This window comes from Andrena cerasifolii, chromosome 6 (assembly GCF_050908995.1).
Source record: "Andrena cerasifolii isolate SP2316 chromosome 6, iyAndCera1_principal, whole genome shotgun sequence".
Lineage (NCBI taxonomy): Eukaryota > Metazoa > Arthropoda > Insecta > Hymenoptera > Andrenidae > Andrena > Andrena cerasifolii.
Genome location: NC_135123.1, coordinates 16,876,415 through 16,887,276, shown reverse-complemented (window position 1 = coordinate 16,887,276; position 10,862 = coordinate 16,876,415). Strand labels below are relative to the sequence as shown.

Below are 10,862 nucleotides of genomic sequence, written 5' to 3'. Positions count from 1 at the left end.
TGGAACCGGAACGCGGCCTTTTAACTACTCGGCAAACAAAAAGAGTGCATCAGAGTGCATATATGGCGGCGTTCAGTGCCGTGATTTTATTTGGTCGGCAATTTATTCATATCGATTCTTTTGTCCGGCGGGCGACCGCAATGCTGACAACAGTGACAACCCTGTAACAGAGGGAATATCGTCACGACACTCTTCGATCAGTTGACGTGCACGCTTCCAATACAGAGATTGCTTTCGTCCCGATTGCTTTTTGTAGGTTATATGCGCTATCAAGTATGAAAAGTTTGCGTAGGAGTTTACACGTTTACGCAGCACTGTGCAGAGAGACGCCAACGAATCTGAAAGGAAAGAAGCACAGCTCTCAGTTGTGGCTCGATAGACAGTTGCGAGATCCTTACGTGGAGAAGGCGAAGCAGGAAAATTATAGGTGCAGAAGCGCGTTCAAACTGTTGGAGATGAACGAGAGGTTCAAGTTCTTAAAGCCTGGGCAGATCGTGATCGACTGCGGAGCTGCTCCTGGTAGCTGGACCCAGGTCGCTGTTAAGATGACGAACGCGGATGGGAAAAGGGAGGACGCCGTTGGAACTGTGCTCGCCGTAGACAAACAACCGCTTTACCAAATCCCAGGTGCGACCGTATTGGGCAAAATGGATTTCACCACTGCGAAGTCGCAAGACGAGCTTCTGAAGTTCTTGAACGGCGAGAAGGCAGATGTCGTTTTATCGGACATGGCACCGAGCGCGACTGGCGTCAGGGATTTGGACCACGATAATATAGTAATGCTGGTGTACGCCGCTGTGAAGTTTGCTTTGCAAGTCATCAGAGTGGACGGAACGTTTGTCTGCAAACTGTGGGACGGTGGGAAGTCCCAACGGGTCGAGCAGGACTTGGCGAGGTTTTTTAAATCCGTTAGATGCGTTAGACCGCAGGCGACAAGGGAGGAATCTACGGAGAAGTTCATCCTGGCCAGAGGATTCAAGGGAGTAAGAAGCGTAGACGCTAGTACGATGTAACGTGCAGATTCATTAACTAGTTATGTACATTAAGAAAGAAGAGAGGGTGGTGCTTAACGAGTAGAATGATCTGTAACGTAATCATGTACCATGCCTGGGGAGGTTGTAAATAATAACAAAGCAGAATATTTTGGTGTAAGACCAACATCGAGCGATTTTATAGCTTCTTTCACTTCTCGGTCTAACAAGACTCCTACGCAACACGACAATCATAATATACATCGATATATTTAGTTATAAATAATACAATAATATTTAATACAGTTACAATTAATACACATTAAGACGCCGCTTAATTACGCTTTATATACAATTCTCCTTAATAAAAATCAATATGTACACGAATTAACATTCAATACACGAGAAAGAGAGATTACACATCACATCGAAGCATACGTGAGAGCGATTAAAAGTACTGGCTGCGATGGTCGGATTCGTAATCTCTTTCGTTGGATCGTACGTGACAGCCCCACGTAGACAATTTCGCGTTAAATAAAATATCCCGAGTGTTCCGCGTTTTCGAGAGGCCCCGATTATGGGCCTTTCGCCCGTATTTGCATGCACTCCTATCGCGTGCTCCCGCCGGAAGTCCTCGCGTTTGTAAAAAAGGGGGAGGGACACGACTCGCGACGATGGCCACCAAGCTTAAACGACACCGGGGGTAACGACGATTCCGATCACCCCGAGCGGCTATCCTCGAAGCGACGACTTAGAACGACGATATCAACTCGCACATCGGAAACATTCATACTAATATAGATACGCGTTTTCACTATACAATGTAGGTGCAAGCTTGGACTCAATCACGCTGAAGATACGTGCTTTTTGCGTGCCCGAGGCACGGTAATATCGAGGCTGATCGTAGAACGTAAATAAGAGATACGCTACGTGCCAAAAAACGATTTTGGAATATTCCATTCGCTGATTATTAATGTGTTTACAGTCCAGGCTTCCGTGATGTTTGATGATCTAGTTTTCCATAGTGATGAAGATGCTATTGATGCATAGAAGAAGTATGTACTGATTTATGGTACAACGCGGCGGTACAGCGAATGAGCGAACTCGTAAATTGTCGTCTGAAGCGACGGCACCGATTGGGGCCCAAAGAATCAGGGCCGTACATACCATTGCAGTGTAGGTGGTGGTATACGGATATGTATACGTAACAGTTTCTGATTAACGATAGCTTATTTACCACCGGGAAAATTACAAATTTTTATCGATTTTTGTATTATTTGAAGATTGTTGTCCGCGTTCGAATAGCGATTCATGCAATGAAACTTTATACATATATGTATATAATGTGGTTAATAGAACCGAATAGGTTCGTGATACTTGGTACGGCTCTGGGAGAGACCCAAGTCTTTATCTCCCTGATATATCTGTCAAGCGATTCATCCCAACACCCGAAACATGTAACCTTGACTCCAGGGTTTTACGAGTTCGCTATACCACTGCGCCGTACTACAGTTTCGTCTCGAAAAGCGCTCGCGCCTCAGGGCCGAGACGCGAGCACTTGTGGAGACTGGTAGTTTATTCGGCTTGCCTTTTATGTACTTTCTGCCGCGGCAAGTGAGAGGGACTGAAAATGAGTGAGACGGCACGCGACAGCGGCAAGCCCTAAATTACGGTCGGCACTCGGAGTTGGGCGTAATCAATTAAAACTATAATTAATTACGTAATCAATTACTTTAACTGCAATTACAGTGTAATTTCAATTAAAAAGTAATTGGAATTAAATGTACTTACATTTGCGATGTAATTGCTAAATCAAATACAAATTACTTTCTGTAATTGTGAATTGCTACTGCCATCATTTACAATTGTGATTGTACAGAGCAACTACAATTTCATGTTGTTTATTTTCTGCGTTATACTATTAATGTGGCGTAATATTGTCAATGAGCTATTTAAAATGTGAGATACTGCTTGTGTTACATAACAATGCAGAAAAAAAATAGTAATGTGATGACAATTATTTCATTTTATTTTTGTAACCGCGAAGTAGAAATGTTGAAGAAAAGTTAGTTCATTGTGATTATTGAAATGTATGTAGCTATTTACTGTTTCGCACATTGGTTACAGGATTTCTTCAAATTTTCCCCAAATTTGTAATTTGTAGTTTGGTTTACCGATTGACAATACATTCATGCTTATAAACGATCTCACCATTTGAAAAAAATATTTACAAACCTTAATTGATAGACGTATCCTACACACGCCTAAAAAATACACCACAAACTATAAATTCCATAAAGGAAACAGTACGATCTCCTATCAGATTTGATTATGATGAAATAGTTACAATTAATAACTATAATTGTCCTCCACAATTACAATTAACAGCTATGTAATGGTAATTGTCCTCCACAATTACAATTAACAACTATGTAATTGTAATTGTCCCGCAACCACATGTGGCAATTACAATTGTAATCGAAGTCGGTAACAATTAACTATTACAGAAGCTAACTCATAATTGAATTAGCAATTACATTTCAATCGTAACTGGTAATTAAATTAAATTTTGCCCAACTCCCGTCGTCACTGCCACGGCGTCGTCTACCGAAGAAAGGCGGGACAGGTCTCCCTAATACTTCGCACTCGTCGCGGCAGTTACGAAGGAAGTAGCGGGGATACCGATGAGCTCTTTTAGAGACAGGAGGCGCGAGCACTTCTGGAGGCAGCACTGTATACACTGCCGGCCAAAAGTTTGGGACCACCGCGCAATAAAGGTGTTATGCGGGAGCTGATGATCACAGTTATTAAACTCGACAGAGACATCCCCAGTGTTGATTCTACCTTCGTCAACAGCTACATCATCAACTTGATAGCTCGAGTCGTAGAGGGCTCACAGTTAGAGAACGGCACTTGCCATGCTGCGAGCATTCGCGCGATCATTATGATCAGCAACGTCACCGGTAAAGAAGCTATCAATGCGAGCGTTCCGGAATCTGTATCTCCGAGCACAGTGGTGTCGATGTTCCCACTTATTGTGGTAAAGAGGATCAATGTGAACGAGACGCAGGAGGAGGTGGTCGATGATTACATCGGTACCACAGATTCGCCAGAGGAATCTTGAGAAACGGAGGGTGGAGGGAACTTGAGTGAAGTACCAGGATGCTGGGTTAGGGATACACCTGAAGAACATCAGACGAAGCGTCCAGCTCCCATCCGTTCCATGACGTTTCGACACGTTCCACTAATTCCACGGAGAAGGAGAGGGATGAGGAGGCTGGGAGTAAAGTGTCCAGCGAGGTATTAGTGATGGTATTATACAGGAGGCCATTCTGTTGGACGTGAATACGGCTAGAATGAGGAACGCCACGAAGATGGCGTTTGCTAATCGCACGAGCAGCGTCGAAGACACCGACGAGGACTCGAGGGAGTTGTTGGAGATAGAGAAGGGGTCTGATTCAGAGCCAGAAGAGATCTTCTACCCCAAAATGTTCACGGCACCATGTCGACTAGTTCGCAGGGAAGAAGAATACGATCAGAACAGGGGATAAATCGAGACTCAACCCCTCGGAGGATCTTCCGAGTCCCCGCTGTACGACCCCAGTTTTCGGGATCGGTATGCGGAGGAGGACTGAGATCCGCGCGATCGACGAGCAATCAAAGAGGCCATGTTCCCTAAGAAATCGAAAGGCCCCAGTCCCTTCGGAACATTCGACTCGGGTGCATCGAATTTCCAAACCCCTCAGGATAGTAGGCACCCCATCTATCCCAAGCTGCCTGTAAAGTTCCTATTGCAGGAGGTGAACAAAAACACACAATCGGGATTATAGGGTGAGACTCCCATATTCCCTGGACGACGAGTCACATTCTAGCACGGAGAGAAGCGTATTCCGCTGTCAGAGGTCGTTCCAACGGGAACCCTCCCCTGTGGAGAATGGCAACCGCCGGTTTCGATATCCTCACGGACGGCTCTGATGAGGAATCCTATTTAGTCTGTACTCTCGAAGAATCGATTCTTGCCACGCGTTATTCGCCACCCGACCCAGACGTGGCCTATGATCGCGTCGAAATCGGGGACACGCGGAGCGTCAACGTAGTTGCTTGGCGTTTTCATGGCCGATCGCTCCCGATGGGAACATTCAGAGACTGTGGAACTCTGCCAAATAAATCGAGAGTCGTGAACTCGTGCTGACTGGCGACACGCCTAGCAAACGATGCCCCCGTCGCGAAGAACCGACTAGGCGGGCTGATTGATCGCATTGTACGTAGGTACTTACGAGCGGAATAACGAAGACAGACTTAGGACTCCTCCAAAGGCGTGTTACAGTGTGTCACGCAACTTGATCAAGTTGTACCTCTTTTGCGATCGGCAAGAGAGAACGATAGTAAAGGAGAAGATTGAATCGTTTAATGATACATATTTTAATCTAGTGGTCTGACAGAGTATGGGTCCAGGCTACGCGGCCCAGTGTAGGCGTTTCTTAAAGAATTTCAGATACAGACATTGAACATTATTTCTTCATTGTTCGTGAAATGTTGACGTTATTTGATTAAATAACTACATTAAAGGAAATGAATATTCAGTAGTGGTAGTCTTATTCGTAAAGATCTTATATACTGAACTGAAGATTTTGAAACACCCCGCAAAACATTGACTTTCAAATACTGTTATACCTATGCAAAATGGTTACATTAAAGAAATTAAAAAAAAACACAAAAGTTTTCTGACAACCATATTCTTCGATTCGATGTTAACTCAAAAGGAAAAAAAAGGGGAGTGGCATTATGAAAGATTGAACACAGCTGCTACTTTCCTATGATTAAATATTGCACTTTGAGTTTTTGGACTAATTAATTCCATAGCGACATTGAACACCTTTGATCGTGCAACTTTGTCCTTCTACAATCTCTTCGTATCGTTGATTATAAAAGATATGCAACTCGATCAAATAGCGTGATTCACCCAGTGTACCGTGGCAAAATAACGAGATTCTGCTGTGAAGTCTCGTAGGAGACTTCCCACGGAACCTCTTTATTTTCAGCGATCCTATTTGCTATGCGTGACGATTGAAAACCTCCTGGCGCGCGACCGAAAATACGAAACGTACCTTCTCAAAGTATCGTATTGTTGCGCGAGGGAATGTCGCCACATAAAACCTCTGTTATGAAAACAGAAGAACCGAAGGGCGACAACAAGGTCGCGCTTAATCATTTGATCGTGCACGAAACGTAGACACAACAAGGAACGTCCTCCATCAAGAATCGCGGCTCACTGCCTAATGGCTCAAAGTTAGGCAAATTATAATCTAATTACGAATTACCAATCACGATTGAAACATAACTGTTAATCCAATTACGAATTACCTCCTCTAATCGTTAATTGATACTGACCTCGATCACAATCGTAATTGCTACATGTACTTGCAGAACAATTACAATTACAAGATTGTTGATAGTAATTGTGGAGGATAATTACAATTACAATTGTAATTCAGCGAGACGATTACAACTAATTCAGCAATCCTAATCTCTCTGTACAATTACATTTCCAATCGCAGGGAAATTAAATTCGGAAATTACAATTGTAATTAAGCCGAGTAGTAACTAACCTAACAGTTACAGAAAGCAATTTGTAATCGGTTCAGAAATTACATTGTAATTGTAATTACATTTAATTGCAATTACTTTTTAATCGATATCACACCGTAATCACAATCAAAGCGATCGATTGTATAATTAATTATACTTTTAATTGATTACGTCCAACTCTGCTGTGATTCGTTCCTCCACGCGAACATATCCTCGCTACCGTTGACAGTCCTAAACCTTGCGTCCAGAAGCGCCCTCGGGTCGCTGGGGATTTTGTATTCGACCACCTCGGAGTAGTCGGTCCCGTTCGCGTCGTCGACGAACTCCGCCACGGGGATCGCCTCGGAGAAGTTAGCGTTCGCGTCGTCGAACAACTCCGCTAAGGGCACCTCTTCGGAGACCGCCTCGGAGACGGCCTCGGTCGCGTCGTCGACGTCTTCCGTCGTGGGGGCCACCGTGTCCGTTTTCGACGTAGTGTCTTCGTCAAAGGTGGTAGAGAACAGGTCATCGGAAGTGGTAGGAAGCGGCGTGGTCTGCTCCTCTTCCAGCTTGATGTTATTCGTTGTTTCCAGTATCGTGGTCTCCGATGATTCCTGATGATCCCTGTCTGTGTGTGCCTCGACTTGGGGCTGGACCACTATCGGGTCTCTAATCGACTGTCTTATCGGCTCTCTTATCGAGTCCCTGGTCTCCTCGTAGTCGAATTTGGGGGGCTGGGAATCCAAGCGAGAAAGCAGAGGGATGTTGAGCTGCAAGGGCCCACTGGACTTCTTCTGGCTGTTGTGGGTGGGCTCGGAAGCATTGCTAGCATATCGGTTGTTCAGTTTCTGCAAAAGGAAATCTAGGTGCGCCTGCTTATTGATGCTGACGTCCTTCATGCATCTGGCCATACTGTCCGCGTGGTAGCCCTCCGCGCACGGCGGCAGCACTGGTAGCGCGGGGGCGATGAAGACGCTCTTCGGGGTGATTCGTCGACGGAAGCTGGCGGAGTCCTGGGCAGAATGGGCGCTGGGCTGGGAGTCCAAGAGGATCCAGGCCTGCCAGGTTAAGTCGCTCGACAAGCCTAGGTTCTGCGACCTCGTCTCGGAGGAACTTCGCGGCAGCGTGGGCGACGAGGAGGACGAGCTGGAGTAAGGTAGAAACCTTCTTGTGGACGCCTGCTCGCAGTGCCTAACCAGAACGGACAAAATGACGACGGTGAAGAGCATCCTCCATCGAGGATGCCTCCGTCTCTGGCTGGTCGCCACCATTCTCGTTTTATTCGACGCGACTTCTTGCGGGATTCGTTCGAGGTATCCTGAAGATTCTCGTCTGAAACCTGCTCGTCACCTTCCCCTCCAGGCTCGACGCATCGGAAACGTCTGCAAACAAGAACGATAACATTGTGGATGTAATCACCGAATTCATGGGGAGAGTCAGTTAAACGAATAAGATATGTTACGAATGTATTAGAAACTTCTGTTCTGGAATATAGTGGAGAGCAGGATTCTGATCGTCGAACGTTTTTCTTTAAACCTCCTTCCCTTTGGTAGAAGACACTTGTAACTTGTACTTGGAGCCATCAAAATGTTGTAATCATTCGCTTAGTGTTCAGAAAGTTATTATTCGTTTTGAGAATTTTAACAATATTTTTAACAATTGTAGCAGTATTTTTTTGTTTAATTGTTTCAGTAAACAGCTGTTTTTATTAATTTCTATTTCCACCACGAGAAATAATATTCATTGAATGGACATTGAAATAAAAATTTTGTTTGCTTATCCAGAGCCCTGAACTACGTAAATCGATTGGGTATTACAAAGGAGGTTTCTTTTAGAAGCTTTCCATTACGTTATCGAGAACGTGAAAAGTCGGCGCGCAAAGGTCTTCGAAGAATTTGAATTAAGGAAGGAAGTATATCATGTCACAACGTTTGCATTCAGCATCGGTTGTTAGAGCTTTCACTTGAGCATTAAATCATCTTCGGCCGCGAAGCTAGCCTACTTTTCAACCTTAATAGACGCCGTATGCTTAGATGGCATCTGTGCATTCCAGAAACCGAGCAGATTAATTTTTCCTACAAGAGACTGCTTCGACTATGTGATAATACGTGTCAGATTTTAAAGTACGATAATAAATTCTCCAACTCTTAATAAAAGGGATAGAATAGATTGCAGATTACATTTCAGATGCTACACTAAACCAATCTTCTAATTGAAATAATAGCCACTGAGTAAACGCAAAAGTGTGCCGCGTAAAATGGCCCTTATTTTACTGGAGCTGTGTTCAACTGCGGGGCACGTATTCGTCATACTTTTTGGACACTGGTACTCTATCTTGCAGAGATACAGTGAATGGGACCCTGGGACTCAATCAAGTGGCGTGTAAAGTGATATTCCGAGTATAAAAACCACCCAAAAGTGTTCTTCCTCAACTATTACAGGACTGCCCTTGTTTGGTCACAATCATAAGTACCCCGTGAACTTAAGGATGTATCGGACCTATCTTCAAAATGGTACCAAGTTGATGAAAATTTCTGAGATTGTTCTTTTTTATCTTCCTGATATGCTACAAAATTTTTAAACGAATTCATTAAACTGTTGCTGAGTTATAACGATTTTAATTTTCACTGATCTTACGCGTACTCTTATGGAAAGAGACGATCTTGACAGATAAAACAGCTGAACAAATGTTGAAGAAATGGTAGGTACCAATGTTTTCAATTTATTTTGTGCATGTAGTATATGGATAGATGAAAATATCTGCCGAGTTTCAATTGTTTTCACTACACTGTTTTAAATAAATAAATTATAACTTGAGAAAATTGCGAATTCAAGGCATTTTCAGTGGCAAAAGTTTAGCAAATAATGCTTGAAACAGCATTTATAAGGTGAAAAAATACCTTTCTAGGAGTAAAAATAAGATTTAGTATGCGTAAGACGTAGATATTCAAGTATTTCAAATTTCATATACTTTTCTCTAATATTGTACGTCCGATACATTCTTAAATACTGCTGTATACCGAAACCTATGCCTGGTGCTTTTACGCCATCACTGTGCTTCTGCAAGGCACCACACTTTAGGGCCTTGCAGCGCATAGGAATATGATCAATTATAACTCTGCAGTAAATGAATAATGCAATTTACAAACCACTCGAACAGGTACCAGGTCAGTCAGTATACCGACATAGGGGGATATAGTCGCGCCATAAAAGTAGCAAGTTGAAAGGACCATCAAGTGTCTTCCTTCAAATCGTAGCACCCAGGTATGCGTTTGGGCATTAGTGTAGCACCTAGAAGAGATCGTAAAAGCTGCGGGAGTCCCAAAGTTTACAGCTTTGAGGTTTCGCATGTTTTGTGAGAGCTTTATACACCTCTTGTTCCCAACACCTCAAAGCTGTAAACTTTGGGACTCGCCCTTACTTAGGCCGCAAGGCACTTTGAAATATGGCCAACTCAGTGTAGCCCTATAACGAGTGACGAAGTACACATTTATTGGCTTCTACCTCAGAGAATATCCCTTTACACGCCAATTCCATGGTACCTGTTCAGTCACTACATCGTAAAAGTAGCGAGGATCAAACTTAACAGGACCTTAATGTCAATTACTCAGGGACTTGCTCGTAACACTTTTTGGGCATTAGTAATTTAGGGCCCCAAAATGAATGTCACTTTATACACCGCTTGAATGGGTTCCAGGCTATTCCCTGCATCTCTGCAAGACACAAATACAGCCTATGTGCAGTGCCTCGCCGAAATATAGCGACTTCGTAAAAGCAGCAGGGGCTCAGATCCTTAACGCCTCTGACAAGAAGAGATTTGTAGGTCTTCACCTCCGATTGTTTTGGTTTTCGGACATGCTTTAGAGGACCGAAAAACAACAAACACGTGATTCTTTATTTTGGTCCGTTTGCATATTTAGGGGGTGAAACCATCCCTCAAAGTTCATAAGAAGAGGTACAAAAGTTCCTATTGTTAGTTTAAAGAATATCATAACATTGTGTTGAATAAAGCTTGATATAAATTTCATTTGCGCCATAACTTGCTGCATAAGATCACCATCTTATCGTCAGTCGCTTTTGTACATTATATAAAAAAAGGAATTTCAAATGTGAAAAAGGAAAAAGGTAATAAGCACGTTGGATGTGTGGAAGAAAGTACATACATACTAAAGGACAGATTTGGTGGCTGGTACCCTCAATGGTAACCGTCGCACACCACTTTAGCGGCCCTCGGCGCGGCACAGTACCTATACACTCCATTTTCCTGACCCCCAGGTCGCAGGAAAATCGAGAGCGAGCCGTGGCAGACGCGGGATCGGCTCC

The 10,862-nt window shown here is 43.7% G+C and overlaps 2 protein-coding genes across 6 annotated transcripts in view; one reads left to right on the top strand and one right to left on the bottom strand.

Moving 5' to 3' along the window:
- The first annotated feature begins 13 nt into the window (after positions 1–13).
- On the top strand, positions 14–1,158 carry Mrm2 (Mitochondrial rRNA methyltransferase 2). Its single transcript, XM_076813637.1, has one exon. The coding sequence runs from the start codon at positions 276–278 to the stop codon at positions 1,011–1,013; it is 738 nt and encodes a 245-aa protein (XP_076669752.1). The 5' UTR covers positions 14–275; the 3' UTR covers positions 1,014–1,158.
- A 64-nt stretch (positions 1,159–1,222) lies between these two features.
- The window catches only part of LOC143369547 (uncharacterized), a 97,215-nt gene continuing 87,575 nt past the window's right edge, over positions 1,223–10,862 (bottom strand). For all 5 annotated transcript variants that reach the window (XM_076813630.1, XM_076813627.1, XM_076813625.1 and 2 more), the window contains one exon: positions 1,223–7,921. In XM_076813630.1, the coding sequence (XP_076669745.1) occupies positions 6,728–7,810 (1,083 nt within the window). In that variant the 5' untranslated portion in view covers positions 7,811–7,921 and the 3' untranslated portion in view covers positions 1,223–6,727. The remainder of the gene's footprint in view (positions 7,922–10,862) is intronic.

Excerpts from the sequence above, each read along its gene's own strand:
- Mrm2 (XM_076813637.1), top strand. The coding sequence starts at position 276 with ATGAAAAGTTTGCGTAGGAGTTTACACGTTTACGCAGCACTGTGCAGA.